This window comes from Blennius ocellaris (assembly GCF_963422515.1).
Source record: "Blennius ocellaris genome assembly, chromosome: 9".
In the NCBI taxonomy this organism is placed as follows: domain Eukaryota; kingdom Metazoa; phylum Chordata; class Actinopteri; order Blenniiformes; family Blenniidae; genus Blennius; species Blennius ocellaris.
Genome location: NC_137658.1, coordinates 17,079,765 through 17,101,553, shown reverse-complemented (window position 1 = coordinate 17,101,553; position 21,789 = coordinate 17,079,765). Strand labels below are relative to the sequence as shown.

The 21,789-nt window shown below is 42.7% G+C and overlaps 1 protein-coding gene across 1 annotated transcript in view; it reads left to right on the top strand.

Moving 5' to 3' along the window:
- The window catches only part of aff2 (AF4/FMR2 family, member 2), a gene marked incomplete at both ends in the record, with an annotated part of 160,721 nt that overhangs the window by 79,082 nt on the left and 59,850 nt on the right, over positions 1-21,789 (top strand). The window contains 4 exons of the mRNA XM_080501965.1: positions 10,591-10,635; positions 14,022-14,108; positions 18,229-18,265; positions 19,710-19,773. Coding sequence (XP_080358091.1) covers positions 10,591-10,635; positions 14,022-14,108; positions 18,229-18,265; positions 19,710-19,773 — 233 coding nt within the window. The remainder of the gene's footprint in view (positions 1-10,590; positions 10,636-14,021; positions 14,109-18,228; positions 18,266-19,709; positions 19,774-21,789) is intronic.

Sequence of the window (21,789 nt, the reverse complement as noted above, 5' to 3'; positions counted from 1 at the left end):
TTATTTCACAACAACGTCGAATGAAATCCCGGGGATCCGACCGCACTGCTTTCTGCTGGATTCCTCCAATTTGCAGCTTCTTGCAGACGTCCGTCAACGTGGGGAAAAACAGACATACACACCAGGAGGTGCTTGTTTCATTTACATACATTTCTACTAGTTTCCTGCCTTGTTTGGACGCTTTAAAAAAGATTAAAACATCCAATAATTCCACACAAACGTAAACTGACCCTGTTTTATTTCTCTAAGAGCGGACCAGCCACAGCCTGCTGGCTTTAAGTAAAGCACGAAAAAAAAAAAAAGAGTAAATGCACACATGGTAGATGGAAGGCCAATTAGCGCGGGGCGAGAGCGACGGGGTTTTATTTGAAGCAATGTTTCAATGACGACATTTAATTGGATGGTAAATCAACTCCTTATCAGCCTCTCCACAGCTTGGTGTTGGGAGGACGAGATGCAGAAAGGGAAGAAAAATGGGGGGTGGGGGGGGGGGGGGTAGTGGGGGTGTTTGAGAGGAAGCGAGAAGGCAAATGAAAAGAGAAAAAAACAAATGAAGAGAGATGAGAGACATATGTAGAGTGGAAGAGGCAAACCGCCGCTTGTTTATGAGTGTATGCGGCGGTTTAATGCGGCCTCGGCGGGCTGCGGTGATGGAGTGGCAGCTCCGGGAAGCGTTATCGTGGCCTCAGCTGATCGGTGGCAGTTTACAGAACTCCCGACGACAACAACAACAACAACAACAACAACAGCAGCAGCAGCAGCACGGCGCGAGCGACGGAAACCTGCGAATAAAATGCAGTGCAGGTCTTTTTCCCCGGGATTTAAGTGGTTTGAATTCTTTTATTGCTTTAATCTGAAACACCAAAAAAAAAAACAAGCAAACCTGGAAAAACACGCCATTTCCGCACGTGAAGGAATCTTCTTCGAAAAGGTTATATCGAAGTGCAAGTCAACGTTTCCCTTTGAAAAGCCCGGAAATGCGACCTGTTCTGTGTTCAAGCGGGATCTGCATTAATATTTATAAGGCAGGTCTAATTAATTGGTGCAACCAGCAGGAAATGAGGTGTTTTTGCAGGTTGATTTTCGATGTTCTGAAATAGCAGCACTGACTTCTACATGCGATTTCCTCCTGATCTGATTCATGGAGGTCCCCCTGTCACTTTCGCAGGTATGAGATCAATTAGGAACAGGAATAGATTTCCCCGCCGTAGGGGCCACTTGTTTTTGTGAGTTTTACTTTGCGAAGAGAAGAGGACCCATTCAGTCGTTGACTTGGAGCACTCGACGGGAAATCCAAGGGCACATCGCATTCTGCACGTTTTAAGTCTAAATGCAAATATGAAAGTCAATCAGCTCTTCATGCAAGATGGTATTTTTCTGTACAAAAATAGCTTTAATTTAACTATGTCAGTTGTTTTGTTTTTTTTGTTTTTTTGCTCATAACACTTGCGAATAGTGTCATAACACATTTGATCCATCATCATAACATTTTGCCAATAGTGTAATAAGTTGCGACATGATGGAAGTAGCATTAAAAGTAATCAAAGGTCATATTTACAGCCAATGCGGTGATAATCCATAAATAGGACAGAATGTTTAGTCTGTGCCGTTTTCTCATGAAATCCAGTTATGGTGGATGGAGTTGGTTTTCATATTCATCCATTGAGCAAACAAATTGTGTTATGCTTTACTATCTCATTATATTATCATCAAATTATCCCATTATTGGCTTTAATACAATTAATTAAAAAAAGAATACGATACTGTTTGCTACACTGAGACAGTCCTCCTCTGGGAAGGAGCCTCAGGTTGACCAACCACTGACCGCCTCTCAAATCTCTCAGCCCAGATCCTTCCAAGCGTTCTGGTTTGGTGAGAAGTGAAAATATCATCTTAACACCTTGAGAACACACTTTTTTTTTTTCCCCCTCTCTAAAAACCACACGTAGGCCAATTTGTAACTTTCTCTGAGAATATTGGCTAGGAAAACTCTGGGATTGTTAAGAATCTGCTTTTTGCTCTCACACCCCCCCCCCCGCTGACTTGAAAGGAGGCTTCGATAATTACAACGTCGGCCGCCGCTGGATGGAAATGGCGACAGTTTGTGCAACAAAAATCAAACCTCCTCCTTCAGTGAAAATCCCCATCTTTCTGTTTGCCCGTCTGGACGCCCCCCCCCCCCACAATTACACGCCGCGAAAACTGTGAAACCCGAATCCCGAGAGGCGAAGTCGATGGCGGGCCGTGCGACGGAGGGCACGCGGGGTGAGAGCCGAGCCGTATCCGGCGCCGCCATCTTTAGATTATCGCCAGTCTCATACATAAACATGCGGCTGGCGAGGCGCACGCCGCTCTCCTCTGAGGGGGCAAACGCCTGTGATCTGCAGCTCGCCCGGTAATCCCGGCGACGGCGGTCACTCCGGCTCTGTAAACAGCTGAAATATGGATGATTAAAGGAGCAGATGAAACCGAATAGGGGGGGGGGGATCCTTGGAAGATTTTCCAAGCCCCTGTTGGACCTCGGTCTGGAACTTCAATCAAAGCGGCTGCGTGATCGACAGGTTTCATTTTTCCTGATACTTCCGATTAAAGGGGAAGAAGTCGTGTGGTTTAACCGCCCGAGTGAAGCCTCGGCACCGGACCACATTTTCAAGATCTTGGTCTCGACTCGGTCTTAATCCCTTAAAGTCCTGGTCTTGGGGCGCTCCGGTCTTGGCCTCCACTACAAAGCGACGTCTTCCTCAGAAAATACTCAGAGAAAATGGTGGCAAAAATAAAGCGGAGCGAGGCGAGGATGCGCTAAAAGCTCTCGGAGGAGGAGGAGGAGGAGGGAGAGCATGTTTACACTCATCAGACTCCAGATTTGATTCTGTTTGACTCCGTCTTTCTCTTTCTTTGCTCATCATCCCCCCGTCTTCCATCTCTTTCATCTCTCAACACCACCGTCTCTCCTGTCAATGTAAATACCAATCCATCGCCATCACGTGTCTGCTTTTTTTTTTGGGGGGGGGGTGTTTTTATTAATTCATACTTTGTCGTCCCACATGCACTCCCTGACTCATTCATCTCACACACACACACACACACACACACACACACACACACCCATGCTGAGCGAGGGAAGCCTGTTGCTCCAGTCTTAAACACATTACGGTAATTACCTTCTAATGATTTTTAATTCCACTACAAAGGGAACAAGACACTCCGGTGGATTTGCAACATGAAAAGACGCAGGAATATAAAAGGAAATCATTTGAGTGGAGTCACATTAAATGTATTTGTTATGTAATTTTATAAGCGACTGCTTTGTGCTGTGTGAATGGGGCCCCGCGCTAATGTGACAAATTAATGTAATAAGCACCCGTTCTGCACATCAGAGCCCAGAGTCGAAACCAAATCCAAAGCTTTATTTAAAACATACTAACAATCAGCAGTATATTAAACCCTTTCGATTTACACTATTGATGTTTTTAATTCAGTCTCATCACTGGCTTTTCCCACAGCTTACTGAAATTCTGTGTGTTTTTTTTTTCCAGTTTTATTTACACTCCGATGACATGAATTAGTGATTCTTATCCCTTTTATTTTTCTTGGTGTTTGTGGACCACCTCTTTGATGTCCAACGTTACTTGATCTAAAAATTCCTTATTTAGTTTATGAAACACTTCTGGACTGCAGACAAGTCTTCTCAAACCTTCAGTTGCTTTTGACACACAACATGAAATACGACCATTTATCACATCTTCTGCAGCAACTCAATAAAATGACGGTTCTTTGTGGTTTATTTCCGAAGCAGATGATGTGAATGGGGCTGCTCGGGTGGTGCAGTGGTTTCACCTCATAGCCAGAAGATCCTCAGTTGTTGACTGTTCTCGAGTGGCAATGATACATGTATTCTCAGTAACGTAAAGTACGTTTTTTTAATTGAAGATTGGAGACCTACATTTACAACTTTTCCTTTTGGTGTGTGATTACATAATCTGTTCAATCTAATGTACAGGTACAGTGTTCGCCATGCATGTTTCTGCAAATAATGGGTGGACTAAATATGAGCTTATATGAGCTTCCTTCTTATTGTCCTCTAGTGGTCACTGTAGGTACGACAAGAACAATGGAGAAAAAAGGTGAAAATGAAGAGTGGGATGATTTATCAGAAGCTGTGTGACAGATTACATGCGGACATTGTATGTTTTCGTAAATTACGAATGGAGTCATCAACAATTCATCTGAATAATTACACTTCTTGGAGCAAACTGTGTCCTCTAGTGGTATGACAAAAACAAATATTGTTAATAGCGCGATGAATAAAGGTTCTGCTGGTTTCCGCGAACTAGAAATATCACACGAGGTGCATTTCAAGACTCGGGCTGGGTGGTTGATTCAGACAAAGCCGTTTGTTGTCGTCAATTTCACATTTGTGTGCTAAAATATGAAATAAGAATCAGACTAATCAGTATTGAAGCGGCGGCGTGTGTCTCAATGTGACAATGTGAAAGGGATATATATATATATATGTGTGTTTTTGTGTGTGCTCATGTATCTCTGTGACTGTCTGCCTCTGGGTTAGCGAGGTGTGTGTGTGTGTGTGTGTGTGTGTGTGTGTGTGTGTGTGTGTGTGTGTGTGTGTGTGTGTGTGTGTGTGTGTGTGTGTGTGTGTGTGTGTGTGTGTGTGTGTGTGTGTGTGTGTGTGTGTGTCTGAGCAGCTATTTCAGAGAGAAAGGATTTCTGCCTCAGTAATTGCCTCGGCTATATTTTTCCCCCCCCGAATCTCTCTCTCCCCCCCTCTCTCTCTCTCTCTCTCTCTCATTTTTCTTTGGTATCTATTTTCTCTCTGAATTTTGTCCTTTCTCCTCCTGTAGAGTTGCTCTGCGGCTCTCGCTCATCTCTCATCCCCCTTTTATGTTCTCTCCCTCTCTCAGTCCTTGACATTAACCGTGATCTCGCGGCGAGATCAATTAGGGAAAAACACACACACACACACACACAGACACACAGACACATACAAAAATAAAGTCACCTGTCCATTAAAGTCCATTAAAGCTGGTTTCCATTCACCGGGCTCAGGATTCACTGCTTTTAGAAGACTGAGTGGTGTGTTTGTAATCATACACAGTGAGATCCCAACCCTGGTGATGGCAGGATTGTGACGGTCGGGGTGTTTACAGCAGAGCCACTGAGCCTGAAATCATACGAACGCTTCTTGTGTTTGTCTGCCGGACAAACACACTCAAAAGTGTGGAAGTGTCTCCGAAGTGTTGTTTGGAACGAAACTTCATCGTTCGTTGCTTCGGGAGAGAATTGTTGCCGCTTAATTGATCTTCTGTGTTTTCTGCGGCACTCAGTGCGTTTTTAAAAGAAGCATTTTAGTCAACGGTGGTGTAGCTGGAATCCTATGTTGTGATCAAGTGGAGGCGGATGAGGTCCAACTCTCACACTTGCAGAGGCTTTTCTTTAACTACTACTCATTTTCTGATATTATAAAGTGCTGTCAATAAATTCAAAAAAATGAAATAAAAAAACCTAATTAATTGCACAATTAACTTGAAACTTTCTGCCTCAATGTTAATCCACTCTGTATTATGCTGCTCTGTAGTCACGGTGCTGCGCCTAAAGACGCTGCACATGCTGCTCCGGTAATTACTAATTTTAGATAGCTCGTTAATTCTATAGTTGTAAATTCTCCAAATGATTTGAACAAATTCACTTCTAAAATAGAGTATTGATGAAAGCATTCATAACAATACATTCATACTCTACTCACCCGTTTTTTTTTTTTGTGGTAATTATTCATTAGAAAGGCTTCTCTTCCGTCTTCCTCATCATTATTACTTCTATTAAAAAAAGATACTGTTAACTGACATGTAATGAAATCAATAGTATTAAGATTATATGAACAGATAGTTGATTTCTGTACTGTTTGTTGTGAAAACACTTTTAATACAACAAAATGGAATTGTACACAATAAAAACAAAGGGTTTTTGTTTTTTTCATGACCTGACGCAATTGACAGATTATTTAATCGTGGAATAATGAAACCGATTCTTTTTATTCCCTCTCAGCATCATTTAGGGAATTAGCTCCTTATTCACGGTGTTACACGTTTCTCTATTGAACTCAAGGAAGTCCCACTGGTTTATGCATGATTATGATAATTATAGTCATTATAATACTTTCTCTGTCTACTGTTGTAGTGACAGTGAAGAAAAAATAATGCTCCACGTAACAAGATTAGCACCAAAATCTGTGTGTGCGTTTACTTCTGCAAAGTGCTTTCATAGTTTTTTTTTTCGGGAGCAATCATCAGTCGTATTGCTTGTACTCAAACAACCCTCATTAAGGTCGCTCCCCTTTTAAATCCTGTAATTCAGAAGTGACATTATGACCTCGGTTACTGCGGAGCTTCGGTCTCCCACCGAGTCCACCGTTAGCTTATTAGCTTTAGCATTATCGGAGCTCTGTTACTATTCCACTTAACTCCCGTTTACTGGAGGAAGCTGCATCTCATTAAACCTGAACTAACGATGTAGAGCATCATTAAAGAAGCAACACTGTATGTAATGGTAGCATTAGCCTTTATACTTGTGATTAGTATTACCAGCATTTAAAGGTGTACAGGAGGATTTTCAGGAATTTTAGGAAAGAACCGCCCTCTCCACCGTTTGAAAAAAAATGCGCATGCGCAACGCTGTACTTGCTCCCGAGACGGAACGCCTACTAAAACGCGTGCGAGAGACCGCACGAGCCCAGTTCTCCTCGTGCACGCTCTGTTTACAAGTCACAAGTCGGCATCGCTCACATAAGCTCACTTTACAAGAAGATTTGCACCAGAGGGGGTGAAACTGTGTAAAAATGTCCGAGAATAATGCGTCGGGTCGACCACCGGCATGATGAGGACCGTGTGGAGTGAGCTGCGCGCAGGGGCGGGCACGTACGACGGGCTTACGTCATATATCACCAGAATGATTGACAATTGGGAGGACCAGTTATTTTGATGATCCACCCGGAAGAAGAAAATCCTCTACTATACCTTTAATGAATATTAGCTTTCTTCTACAAGATGTGTTTTTTTTTTTGTTGGATTTTTTTTTTTTTGTTGCTGCTTCTCGAATTACCACTTAAACCATCGTAATTTCCAGACGATGAACCAATACTTTTTTCACACGCTTTGAACGTTGCAGCTTAAACAATGACTCGGCTAATTTGAGGATTTCTACGGGTTAACGAGCTTCTTGTCCCAGTACATGAGTGATGCGTTCAGGTGCATCACGTAACACCGACCTTTCCTTTTCCTTTTTCTTTTTTTTCTTTTAAAATTTTGTGGGTGCGGCTTATATTCAGGTGCGCTCAATCGTCTGTAAATTACGGTAATTATTATGCTGGGATTGACTGGAGCAGACTAGTACAGCTAGTTGATTATGAGAAATTGTGTTTCCATGCACTGGGCTTCAACAGAATGTTTAAATATTCCATAAATGTGCAGTCAATGTCGGATTAAATGACAGAACTGAATGTTAAAGAAATGAATGGATCCACAGTGATCCCTGGTGAGCATAGTACAGAAACAGACAAATCAACAGAAGATTAATACAACAGCTCCAGTCAGAGCAGGTTTATAGAGAAAGAGCACCATTATTTTTAATGCACAAAGACATTAACATCATCTGCATAAGTCTTTACATTTATCACGGATCGTATTGTTATTGATGTTTCCATGGGGAGTCGGTGAGAAGTGATATGGAGCCAATGAATATAAGAGGCATAGAAGATGAATGGATGGATAGATATTGTTGTGCTGCACAGATTTACCATCAAGGGGTGATTTAAGGTGATTGTGTTTCCTGCCAGCCATGTTGCCCCTAGAGGGCAAAATAAAAAACCCAGGTTCAACGGTGACATGTGTCAAAACATTGCCAGCTTATAATTTTGAATACTGAATTTTTGGAATCCCACTCACTGTACTTCCACTGTACCTTCTCAGTGATTGACGCCTCCTTCAGATTTCTACTTGACTTGACTTCTCTGTTCAGAAACCTCACGGGTTCGGCTTTATAATCATAATTTTTCCACCAATTAAAGCACTCGGGTGTCAGTTCATTATCGCGCGCGGTGCAGCGGCGACGCGTCGACTTCGTGTTTTCACCGCCCGGAGCGAAAGTCTGCGGGTTTTGTTTTGGTGGGAAGTAGCCTGGGGTCTTTTGTTGGGAGGAACACGTCTTCATCCTCCCACTCTGGTTTCCTGTTGACTCACTGTCTAATTAATATGCTGCTGTGGAAACCAAGCTTGTGTGTAGATAATGTACAGATGGAGGCTGTGTCAAGAGCACGCACACACACACACACACACACACACACACACACACAAGAAGCCCAGTGTGTGGTCACCGCCCTCTTTGCGGTCACTGGATTGTTGGTGTTAACAGAAGTTATGGTGATATGTGAGACTGTGTGTGTGTGTGTGTGTGTGTGTGTGTGTGTGTGTGTGTGTGTGTGTGTGTGTGTGTGTGTGTGTGTGTGTGTGTGTGTGTGTGTGTGTGTGTGTGTGTGTGTGTGTGTGTGTGTGTGTGTGTGTGTGTGTGTGTGTGTGTGTGTGTGTGTGCTTTTAATGAGTTCAGAGTGATCCGAGCCCAGAGTTTCTTTATTTTGGTCTCGATTACGTTTTGGATTCCACAATTAAATGGTTTTTTTTCTTGACTTCCTGGCAAACAGAGCGGTGCGTTTCCAGCCGCAGTTTGTCAGGAATGAATGGCAGACCCACTGTGTACGTTGGCTGGACTGACTTGAACACACAGATTTGGAGCTGCAGAAACTTAAACTTGTGTTTGTTAATGTGCGTGTGTGTGCGTGTGTGTGTTGGCCCGGTGCGACCGATGCTAATTGCTGCGGTTGTCTGAGCTGATGGCCGCTCTCACGCCGCTCCAGTACAGATTACTCCTGTTCACTTTATTGACAGGGCCACATGTTAACACAGATTAGCGGCGTGCAGCCAGTGAACTGGTTAATCACAGCAGTTATATATGTCTAAGCTCAAGCAGCCGCTCACTCTCTCCGAGGAGCAGAAATGAAGTGACACGGGCCAAACCGCCGCCGCTCTTCTTGGATGCGCAGACGGAAATACCTCGGCTTTGTACCTTCATTACTCTGCTCAGCCCACACTCCGTCACTTCGTGAGGAAGAGTATGATGCCGTGGTGCAGACATTTGACCTTCACTCCGCGCGTTTACGAATCGATTAAAGTGGAAAACTCAAGAATATTTTAAGCTGAACCAGAGTGGAACAACTTGTTCCTCGGTGTGTCTGTACACATACGATATGACGCTCCCATAGAAAATTATTCTGAAGGCTACTTTGTATTGGGTTGCTTTAATTCGTGCATGACGTCAGTCAAACATGTCATGATGCAATCAAGTCAAATCGGCCCTCACGACGACGACAGATTGTTTCCCGCAGCCCTTGTGTGAAAAATGTAGCTGTATTAATTAATAATATACATCTGACTTAGACATTCAATTGATATTGAGTTCATCAGTCATTATCAAAGTAAATATTCAACAGTCAGCACATGCTCATTGGATAGAACTGAATGAATGAACTAATTCATTAATGAACCGATGGACTAAAAGAACAAGATGTTTGTGTCCGTGTTTGGCCGTGAAGGCTCTGCTTTTGCACCCCGTTAAAACATCACATCCAAGAAATGCTGTTGCGAAAAGCACAAAAATACCAAAGTCCCTCAAACCATAAACCTTCCGATCCTCGTTGTGCACGCAGACGTGGTTGAAAATCCATCAGTGTGCTATTAAGCTTTGTCAACAAGGAATAAAGGCGCCTGCCAACGCTCCCACTAATGATACGTACGAGAAAGAGCCAGCGTAGGACTCTCTTGGAGACAATGCAACCAACATGTCATTACACACAAACGTTACAGTGCCCAACGTGGGTGTGTGGAATTAAGACTCAGAGAGGCAACACTGCAAAACACTTCCAGATCCAGTAAATCAAACACACCATCATATTCTTGACTTAGAAAACGGCCCCAGGGGCACAAATCTGATCCGGTTGAATTTGTACACTGAGAAGAAACTCGCTTTTTTCACATTGGAGTTCAAGAGAGAGGAAGGAGGAGGTTTGATGTCCTGTTAATTCACACCACATTGATTTAGTTGAGACCAAGAGCATGGCGTCATCGGCAGAGTGCGTAGCATCTCATTACATAAGAGGTAGTAAATTCAACTTAGAAAGGCGTTAATGGAGAAAATTCCAATGAAATGGACCTTAAGCGAAACAGTTGCACACAATATTATAAAGACTTATCAGATATTTCAAATTTAATCCACACCTATTTAATTTTTTTCCAGAAATGAAGTGTCTATTGTTAAAAAAAACAACAACTGAGTTTCTAGGACACACTCACACACACACACACACACACACACACACACACACACACACACACACACACACACACACACACACACACACACACACACAGACATTGTGTTCTCTGTGTTTATTCGGTCTTCGCACCGCTATTGTGTTGATGCTATTGATGATGCGTTTGAAATCGCTTCCCTCTCTTTTGCTTTCTCCAGGTCAGCCTACCAAACGACTCCAGCTGTGTCGAAGAGATTCTGCGGGTATGTTGCATTTAGCACACACGCACGCACGCACGCACACACACACACACACACACACACACACACACACACACACACACACACACACACACACACACACACACACACACACACGCAGTAATTGCAGTGATTATCAGGTGTTTTCTGTTTGCTCACGAAGTCGCCCATCTGCCTCCAGAGGTTTTGAGTTTTCGTGAGGAAATATGGGTGGAAACGGAGGCAGGAGGTAGAAACGAGGGCACCGTGGCTAGAAGCAGGCAGTAAGGGACATTTTTTTTTTCCACCCGAAGTCCATCTTTCCCGTCTTTCTTAAAGACGGGGGAACCTTTCTCAACACTGCTTTCTGTGTACTCCCCTCTCCTCTGTTGAGTCTCACACCATCTCTCTCACAAATCAATATGTGGTCAACGGACTGTGACAGATAGCCTATTGCCCGCTGCATGAAAGGCCTTCGTCAATAGTATAGGTGCTCCATTGAATTCAGTCTGTGGTTCTCAGCCGTGTCAAGTGGAAAGATCAAAGGGTCCACACTGCCGGCCCGGGTGAATCGGAGCTTCATTTCTCTCACTGCTACCACTTTATCGTGGCTCATTCCGGATGGTTTGTGTCACAGATATTATGCACGGAACTCCGAAAGGCGGATTTAAATGGATATCCTCTTTCTGCAGTATAGTACACCGTCATGGCATGGACTGAGGATGCCACGTGTTCTTCAGTTCTCCTGTAGCGGTACCTTTAAGCTTTGAGAAAATTGTGTTTAAATAAACATTTTTAGAATTTCTTTGTATCTATTTGTACAACAGGCTTGTTTTCAGAACGGTATGTATGGCCTGTTTAAAAAGGGATGCAATAGGAAGATTAGCTTAAAAAGTAAAAAAGTTGATAAAAACAACGAATAAAGGTAAGTAGGCTAAAATTGTTTAAATGGATAAAACCAGGAGAATAGGTAAAACAAAAATGGCTAAATTCACTATAGTAGGTTTAAAAAAATATTGGAGGGAAAAAAATGAATGACTAAACATTGTAAAAGAGTGAAAATGGTTAAAGTAGTTGAAGATGCTAAGGCTGCTCAAATGGCTAAAGTACCTAAAAAATGTTGCTTACAAACAGATTCTCAAGGTAAAAGAACTAAAATATGTTTCAATAAACAGCCAAAACAGACAAAGAAGCTTCTAAAATGGCTAAAGTAGCTAAAAGCTGCTAAAATCAGGCTCTCGAGATAAAATGTGTAAAACCACGAGAATCGTGGTTTTAGACAAATTACTAATCTCTCTTAATCAGTTCAAAGTCCAAGAAAAAAGCCCAACAATGAGCATTTTGTCTTCATTTTAAACCAGATGGATCTTGTTTTTTTGGAAAATGTCAAAACTGCTTCCTTTGGTCCTAAAACTTCAGAAAGACGTCTGGCCTGTTTTACTCTCATTTATCTCCACCTCCTTTCTTCTAACTTGTATTCCCACATAGCCAACATCGCCGAGGTTTCTCGCGATTATTTCTCACAAGCTAAACTCTTCGACAGTCTCCGATTTCTAGGGAATTGAAAAAACTATCAGGAAGCAGAGGAAAAGACGCGTTGTGCTCATGTACTTCTCATTAAAGAAGCTCCTCAAGGCTTCCTGAAAACATTCAAACGAGTGTCACACGTTTGTAACAACAGCTTCTCGGTAGAAACCAAACTCCACTCAGGCAATTATTGTGGGAAAACACACTCACTCACTCAGTGCACAGTGTTTGACAATTCTACAGTTCTAAATTCAAAATAAAGCCGGGCCGTTTAGTAGTAAATGAGTTTAGTCTGTTTTAGTCATTATTCTGCCAAATAGCCTTTTTTTTTTTACTTTGCAAGAGTGATGCGCTTTCATTAACATGAGATGGAGGCATCAATAAAGTCTGTGGAAGGAGAGTAATCGAGTGAAATAATCAGATCTGAAGTGTTTACATACACTTCAGAAATGTGATGATTATTAAAAAAAACAACCTGGTTTCCATGTTTCAGTTCACTCTATAATTATTTTTTTTACGTACAAATGTGACGTTTAAGACTCGATGTTGTTAGATTTTGTAAATATCAAAATAAATGTAAACTCAAAACTAAAACATAGAGTTGACAAAAATGTTTTGCTTAAAGGTTTTAAAAGTTCAGATGACTTACACCACCCGGTGGTATGAACTGGTATTACAAGGAATTGTGACAGTTGCAGAAATGACGCCTGGAAATGTGCAAAAAATTTCTATGAGCAACTTTTATTCAATGTGTTGAATGATTCACAAATGTATTAAAATACACACACACACACACACACACACACACACACACACACACACACACACACACACACACACACACACACACACACACACACACACACACACACACACTCTCTCTCTCTCTCTTTTCTACATTAATCTGACATGCAATTGACAATGTGCAGCTGGTGAGCTGTGTGTTAAAGTGTAATTGGTATTCACGTACACACACACACACACACACACACACACACACACACACACACACACACACACACACACACACACACACACACACACACACACACACACACACACACACACGGGGGTAATCAGGATTCCCGTCTTTCAGAGCGCGGGAACTCTTCTCGGAGGACGTAATGATGTCAGAGAGTGGTTTCCTAGCAACACGCTGTATGTCGTCAGGCTGAGTGCGTTACAAACACAAGCATGTTTTCTCGGAGTCATACGCACGCGCACACACACGCACGCACCTCGCTCAAACGAAAACATGCGTCATCTGATGAATGTGAGTCATCTGCTCTGGAGGGAGTGAAGAGAGGGATGATGAGAAATCCAAGGCCTTTGACCCAGTGACCTCTGTGTGTGTGTGTGTGTGTGTGTGTGTGTGTGTGTGTGTGTGTGTGTGTGTGTGTGTGTGTGTGTGTGTGTGTGTGTGTGTGTGTGTGTGTGTGTGTGTGTGTGTGTGTGTGTGTGTGTGTGTGTGTGTGTGGTGGTCGATCTGCTCATCAAGCAAAGTGTTAATATGCAAAATTATGAAGAGGTTTTCCACATGAGCAAACTGTACAGTTTCCTTTTACACACACACACACACACCTTATCTTGCATACTGAGACCGAGGAGACCGTGTGATTAGAATAATTGAAAGCGGTCTCTGCTGCTGTGCCGTACAGTTCGAATGGAGTCAGCTTATATTTGTGGTAATTCAACAATTTGCCGTGCACACGCTGATCCCCGTCGGGCCGCCAGCTCCCCGCCAGTCTCTCAGTTTATTCTCCCGACTCCTCTGCACCAAACGTGTTGCATAAGCAGCCTGTGATTCACCAGGTACGGCGTCACCTCCTGCTACTGTTTGTCATCAACCTGATGTGTGTGTGTGTGTGTGTGTGTGTGTTCAGGAGATGACCCATTCCTGGCCTCCTCCGCTCACTGCCATACACACTCCAGGAAAAGCTGAGCAGACCAAGTTTCCTATCCCGAGCAAGGTGAGCCCACCCCGTGTGTCCGTCCCCCTCCGTGACTCCTTTCTTGTCAATCTTTTTGATTTTACGCTCAGACTGTTTACATGAACACTGAACAATGTTAAGTCGCTTTATCAGCACCAAGATGGGAACCTGACCCATTTCAGTGGATCAGGTCCCATAATGCTTTGCGACGCACGCGCAGAGCATCCCAACAACCGGCTTTACCCGTCAGCCCTCCACTAGAGAGAGAATTAACTCCAGTGTTTACACTTGTAGTGCTTCTATTTTTTTAAACGAGGTAACCCGTACATGGCCTATGAAAACACCGGACTTCCACCATTGAATTGAATCGAGTCTGTGTGTAATCGGATTACTTTTGCTCCGACGTCACCACTGAAGCGCCGCCTTTCGGCTCCTCCGCAGGGCCTTCAACAGTCCATAAACACTCGGGCATCTCGCACCTCCTTCAAATCTCCATCCTCCTCTCCTAATTTGAGTGTGAATTAGTGAGGGTGGGGAAAAAGATGTGACACAGTTGAAAAAGCTCTACTTAAACTCCCGACACTCGCTTGATGCCCCGGCGATAAAACTAAGTGCAGCCTTGTCAGTGGAAAAACCCTCAGCCCGCTCATTAGGTCTGATTCAGGGACGGGCGGCGGCAGTGATCGCGGCGATATATTCAGATTTCCGTCGCCTCATTCTGCACAACGGCACAAGTGACAGCTAATTAAATCACAATGTTAAGCGTTGCATGTTTAATTCGCCTCCGTGCTGAGTGACCGGCTCTGCACTGTGGCTGGTAATATTTGCACAGTAAGCGCTGCGGTAGGACTTTGTATATAATGTTATAAGATATAATTACTGTAATGTAAATTGCCTTATTATTGGTTAAAGTCATTTAATGCTCCATAGCGCAGGTAAAGGCGTTCGACTGGGAAATATTTTCATCAGCATAAATTTCATCGTCATGTTGGCGCCTTTTTTTTGCGTGGCTGAGGGAGCTGAGAAAATTAGCAGGTGGGGAAAAAAATCCCATTTCCCACTTGGTTTGTTCACATGACAGAAAACGGTTTGCCCCCCCCCCCAAGAAAAACACCTGCAGGTTAGAGACAAACAACGTTAATATGATCGATAAAGTCAACACAGCGATGAGCTCTCAAAAACCTGCCTCTTTTCCCATTTGACAGCATTCACTTGTATTCAACCGCACAAAATTAACCCTTTACATCTTCAGTCAAATGAACTATACAGGATATAGAGACTTGTAGTGCTTGTCGTTTTAGTGTTTCTCCACATTGTGTGAATCTGCGGATGATACAACTTTATATTGCTCAGGACCAGACATTAAAGAACTGTTGACAACAGTAGAAATAGAGATGATCTCATTAAAAGAATGGTTTGACATTAATAAGTTATCATTAAATGAAAATGAAACAAAATGTATGGTATTTGGTGGGACTCGGACAAGCTGCAACATTCAATTAATTCTAAATGGAGTACAAATTGAAAAAGTACATGAGACCAAATTCCTGGCAGTCATGCTAGATGATAAACTTAGTTGGAAGCCACACATAGAATATATGAAAAATTAATTATCTAAAACTATTGGTATTATTTATAAAACAAGTGACTTTCTGAATAAGAAATGTTTGCGAATATTGTATTTCTTACTTATGCCATATATGACATACTGTGTTGAGGTTTGGGGAAACACATATAGAACACATATAGACCCTTAAACATATAGATCATTAAACTCAAGAAAAGAATTATTAGAATAATAAATAAAGCTTCCTATAGAGAAAATACTAATAAACTATTTATAGCCACTTGCACATTAAAATTTAAAGATATGGTATATTTAAAAACATTAGAAATAATATTTCGAATAAAGAATAAAAGTCTTCCCACAGCTATTTTTTTTAATTAAGAGAAAACAACTACAACTTAAGAGGACTGTGTATATTTGAAAAAGGTGGTGCGAGAACCAACGTGAAATACAGATGTGTTGCTTTTCTGGGAGTAGGTTTATGGAATGGTGTCAGTCACAACTTAAAACTGTGCAAATCACTGTTCTGCTTCAAAAAAACAGTAAAAAGAAAAATAATGAATGGTTACAATGAACAATAATTTCTGTTACTTCTTTTTGTTTGGTTGGGTTTTTCTCATGTATTACTTCTGTTATGTTCCATATAAATTTTTTCTCCCGTATTACGACTGCTATGTTTATTATTATTATTATTTATTTATTTATTTTCTTTCTCCAGTTGCTTTTTTAAAATTTTATTATATTTTTTGCATCACTGGTGTCTGGGGTAACCGCACGGGTTTTTAAGGGACAGGCTAAAATAAGCCTTGGCTTCAGCCTCTACCCATTTCGGTTACAAGTATATTGTGAAAAATCCCAGGTGTGTGAACTTGTACCATGAACTGCACAAAAATTCATCAACTGCACTTATACTGAAACTGTAACCAAAATAAACCATTCATTCATTCAATCTCAGTGGAGTTTAAAGGGTCCCTGAAATAATTCTATTAAAATACACCAGTATTTAGCATTATTTTTCCCCCTTTCGAATGATATATGACACACCAATGACAATCACACCACTATCTTGCTCTTGAGCGCCGAACGTCTAAAAATGCCTTTAAATCTCCCGCCCTGTGAATCTGACCTAGTTTTCCCAACTTGCCGTAGTTTTGCGCTGTGACGTATGAGGAGTTATTTACTTCCCCCCACAACAGCTGATCGTAGTGTCTTGTTTACATGTGCTCTGCATTATCGCGTTATTTAGCAGTTATTTAGAGTCATGCCTAAGCGTTGTGTTGCGGCTGGGTGTTCCCAAATGCCCAGTCCGTCTGTAAGTGTCCATAAATTCCCAAAAGATGAAACTTTGAGGAGATTATGGACAAAACAAGTGCAGCGCACTCGCTCCAACTGGACACCAACAGAGGCCTCCTATCTCTGCAGTCAACATTTCACAGATGACTGTTACGAAACAGCACCCGCAATCCGAGAGTCACTTGGTTTTGCTGTGAAGAGGAAACGTATCCTGAAACCTGGTTCTGTCCCCACCATTTTTAAACGGCTTTTTAACGGATTTTTAAACCCAACTTTCAGTAAGTCTTTTTAAAACCTGCTAAAACTTAAGACAAATAGACCAATAAACTTTGCAAAACACCCACTCTGACACAAGGGTAAATACCCGGTCACACACAATATGTGCACACGGGTAAATACCCGGTCACGCACAATATGTGCACACGGGTAAATACCCGGTCACACACAATATGTACTCACGGCTCAAACATGTATGGTTGAACGCCTTGATTTTCTTCTAATTCTTCCTCCGATGATTCCTCTCCTTCATCTTCGTCCAAAATCAACGATACGTCACTTAAATCTTCGCTAACATCGCTCCTAGGTGCTTCTGTATCGCCAAACCCCTCCATTCTTCAATCAGCTGATGTTGTTTTGGCTGGGACATATAACCCCTCGTACGTCATATCCGGTCTAGCTCAGGCGGCTCACATTTATGGCCCGCAAATATACCGTCGTCTGCTGCATCATGTAAAGTCAATTAAAAGGGTCGGAATTCGGACTTTTATCTGGGAATGTTATATACCTTTCGAAAGCATATTTATTCTTCTTTCTAAAGATGAAATCTGAAAAACATTTCAGTTACCCTTTAAGCGCTCAAGATGGGAAATTCCCATTTCCAACTTGTGGTGTTGACACTCTGTATTTGTGCATTGAATTTAGTTCTGTTGAAGAAGAAGAAGAAAAAAAAGAGTACCTCCGAAAAATCCTTCATGTCTCCTTGTCATGAGTGGGGAGCAATCGTCTTATTTATTGTGTTAATCAGTGGCGATGATAGTCACACCGGAGCAGCAGGAGATGTTTTACTCAATCAAAAGCAGAAGCGGCGTAAACACAGAGGCGGTAAATCTGACCTGGTGGTTAATGAATTAGAAGGGGTGTCTTTCTTTTTTCCTTTTCTTTTCTACTTCTTCTTCTTCTTCTTCTTCTTCTGTGTAACGGCATCCTCGTGCTGCTGTGAAATCAATAATGACATCTGTTGGTTTATTCATTCAACTGGTCTCCCTCTGGCTTTCTCTCTCCTCCTCTGCCTCTCTCCAGGAGTCGCAGCATGTGACCTCGGGCTACAACACCCAGAGTAAGTTTCCCAGCGTTTACACACACACTCACACACAGAGAGAGAGAGAGAGAGAGAGAGAGAGAGTGTATGATAATTGGCGCCAAGGAGGCCGTTGAAGGCAACGCCGCCCAGAAGAGGTGTGGGGGGGGGGGGGGGGGGGGAAGCAGCTGATGTTGAAACCGCAGCCACGGGAGGGTGATGGTCTGAAAAGCTTCACTTTCATCTCCCCGTGTTCATCTGCACCGATAATCAAACCCAACGTGATTAAGGAGAAGCGAGCGCGGCGCGCCCACCCCACGGATGAAAGCTCCCGTCACAACACGCGCACTTTCATTAATATTGATCACTTAATCTTTGATCAGCAGTTTAGGAGAGCAAAATGCATTTGGGAGAACACCTGAAACACCCGATGGGAGGTGTGGCTACACCACACCCACCGTCGTTTGGTCGGGTTTTCTCTGGCATCTTGAAACTGATAAACAATTACCGTATTCTCTGGACTATAAGTCACAGGGTTTTTGTTTTTTTTTGTCATTTGGCTGTTCATTTGGCTTATATTGCAATATGTAACATTTATATTTGTGTGGTAAGAAAATTTAAGCTGCGTTATTGTATTAAGATACCAGTGTAGATCAAAGTACAGGTTCAATTACTTTACTACACTTCTGAAATGTAATTAACTGTGTATTTCTGTGACTGTGAGTCCCTTTGTTTAAAACCCTCTTGGACCACCAGATGTCACTGTCACACAGCAGAAAGTTGCTAAAGTACCACAGAAAAAAAACCTCAGTTATTTACCGTAACTGACTGAAAACGTGAGAAAAATGTCAAATAAAACCAAGTGTTTATTGGGTTTTTATTGTTCATCAGATCAAGCTTGTAGTGTTTTGATATATTGTTACAGTATCTTAGTTAACATTCTCCCACCTGCAGCTTCTTCTCCCAAACAATGACTTTTATACTGAAACAGAGTCTTTTTTTTTTTTCCAGTCAGTCAACCTGTACACACAAATACAGATTGTTTTTTTCTTCTCCCAAGCATGAGAATGAGTATTTCTTATATAGTACACACAGATCTACAGACATGTACATTAATGAGGTTTAAGACGTTTGCACCGGATTGGGAAACGGACCAAAAGGAAAAGTTTCCCCTCCGCTCTCACCGCGGCCCGGGAACATAACTAACCTCCCGGTGTCCGTATCTGCTTTAAATTTTTGGAGCACAAGAACTTTCCCAGTGTGTGTGTGTGTGTGTTTTTCAATCCGGTTCCTGTTACCAAAGCGGAGCAAATACAAGCTGAGTCAATAGCAGTCAGATGTGTTTTCCCGGTGTGACAGTGCCACAAGTGCGAAGTGAGGCGAGTTTTGGCTCCTCGTCAAACCCCAATCAGCACACATCCGGACGACGGCTCGCTTTTTCGGAGCGCGCCGCAGTGATTGGATGTCCTCTGTTGTGTTGCAGAGCGATGTACTGTATCAGCTAACAAGCCCGCTGCTGCTAAACCACCCACTGCACCACAGAAGTCGTGAGTACCGCTCTTTTCCCTACACACACACACACACACACACACGCTGCTGCTGCTGCCTGGAGGTAAAATTAAACTTGACTCTTGGATGAAATTCACTGGTGGTAGGAGGGGGGGGGGGGATTGTGTGGATCAGAGCGGGAAAGTACAGCTACATTAATTTAACGTGAGCCAGGAGCATATTGCAACAGCCCTGGCTGCAGCTCGCTCCACATCACTCGCCGGGGCTGCAAGAGGCCCAAATCCCGCAAAGAAAGCCCGGCCGCTCTGTCCACCTGCTCTTAAGTAGCCTGATCTGGGAATGTTTTCACATCCTTGTGGAGGGAAAAAAAAAAAAAAACAAGTCTCAGGAAATTCCTCTCGCTCGATAGTCGCATTCGAGACGTTTCCTGGCATGTGAGGAGCTTCTTCACACTGTTGGATCACATTCACCCATTCACGCTCGCACGTTCACACTCCAATGGAGGTGCTCACGCCATCCGTCGGGCAGCGGTTTGGGGTTTCCGTGCCTTGCTCGAGGGACACTTCGGCGCGTGGACGGGAGGAGATGGGGGAATCGAACTTGCAACATGCAAATTCACAATTTTTTTACTTCTACTTCTAGAGAAGAAAGTCATCATGTTTACTTAAAAATCAAAAACAAAGCTCTGTGAATAAAATTGAGAATTGAGTTTGTTTGTTTCAAGCTATCATGACTAAACATGCTGGAAATGAGATTGTACAGATATTAAATAGTGTTTGTATTGTTATTATTTAGTCTATACACATATTTTACTTGCTGCTTTTCTCCTGACTCCCTTTGTTTTAACGATTCTCTTTCGGGGGGGGGGGGGGGGGGGGGGGGGTGTAGTTGTTTTTCCTTTTCCTCTGTCATATTATCTGTTAAAAGTTTCCCTGATGTGACAACTCGTGTGTTTCTTCCTCTAATGAGAGTTTTCAAGTGCTGAGCTCAATGCATTATTTATGCATTTTATTAAAAAGCTCATTAAAAAAAAAAAGGAAACGGGAGATGTGGTAAGCATGATGTCAAAGAGTAAAAAAAAAAACAGGCTTTTGAAAATTAAAAAAGACTTGATGGCCAGTAGATGATGCAAAAATCCCGCAAGTTAAGAAAAGGAGTCGGTGCGGTGGTCTCGGGAGTTCGCGCTAATTCATCTGGATGGTTTGATTAAAGTTCCAAAGCCGGCACGTAAACTCTCATTTCCTCCGCTTTGCGTTTGTGGGTAAATAGTTAATTATATCTCCATTAGGATGACGCCTGCTGAAGCTCTGCTGCTTTCTCTGGCTTATTACACTTTTTTGGGGGGGGACTTTCCGCCCAAACTGTATTTCTGCTGATTGTTAACACACGCCCCGAGGATTTTCTATTTTTTTTTTCCCCAGTGACCTGGGATTCAAACATACGATAAATACTGCTTTGGTTATTTGGGGGGGAAATAATAGTTATTGGTTACAAACAGTGGCTCCTTTACAGCAGCCATTAGGCTCCACTCCGTCTTCACTGCGACGCTCAAAAGCATAAAATGTTGTCGGTAATGAATAGGCCCACCTCGCTTAATTCTGAGGGTAATTGAGCTGTTTGGACCAATTGCCATATACTTTGCTGGATGTTTACAATGTCCGGCATCAGAGAAAAGCCAGCCAGCAGTAATCCCTCTGCATTAACGCCTCAGTAGGATAGAATGGAGGACTTGGCTGATGGTCGTCATTTAAAGCGATGAGTAAAGGGACATCTCATCCCTTCATTGCTTCAGGGGTGTCAGACAACAGAGCAGAAGAGGTGAGTAAAACTCTCCTGTCGCGCCGCCAGCGTTCCGGTGTCGTTGGCTCTGAAACGCACGCGAGCCCTCGCCCTTTTTTTTTTTTTTTGCCGCCGTGGCCACGGAGGCCTCCGGCATTGCGCTGCACTGGCGCGTCTCCATGGCGGAGCAGCTGATGAAACAAGATGTAAAGCCAGGAACTGTAACAGTTATGATCGGAACTATACGCTATGTAAAGGTCAAGAACATTTCAAAA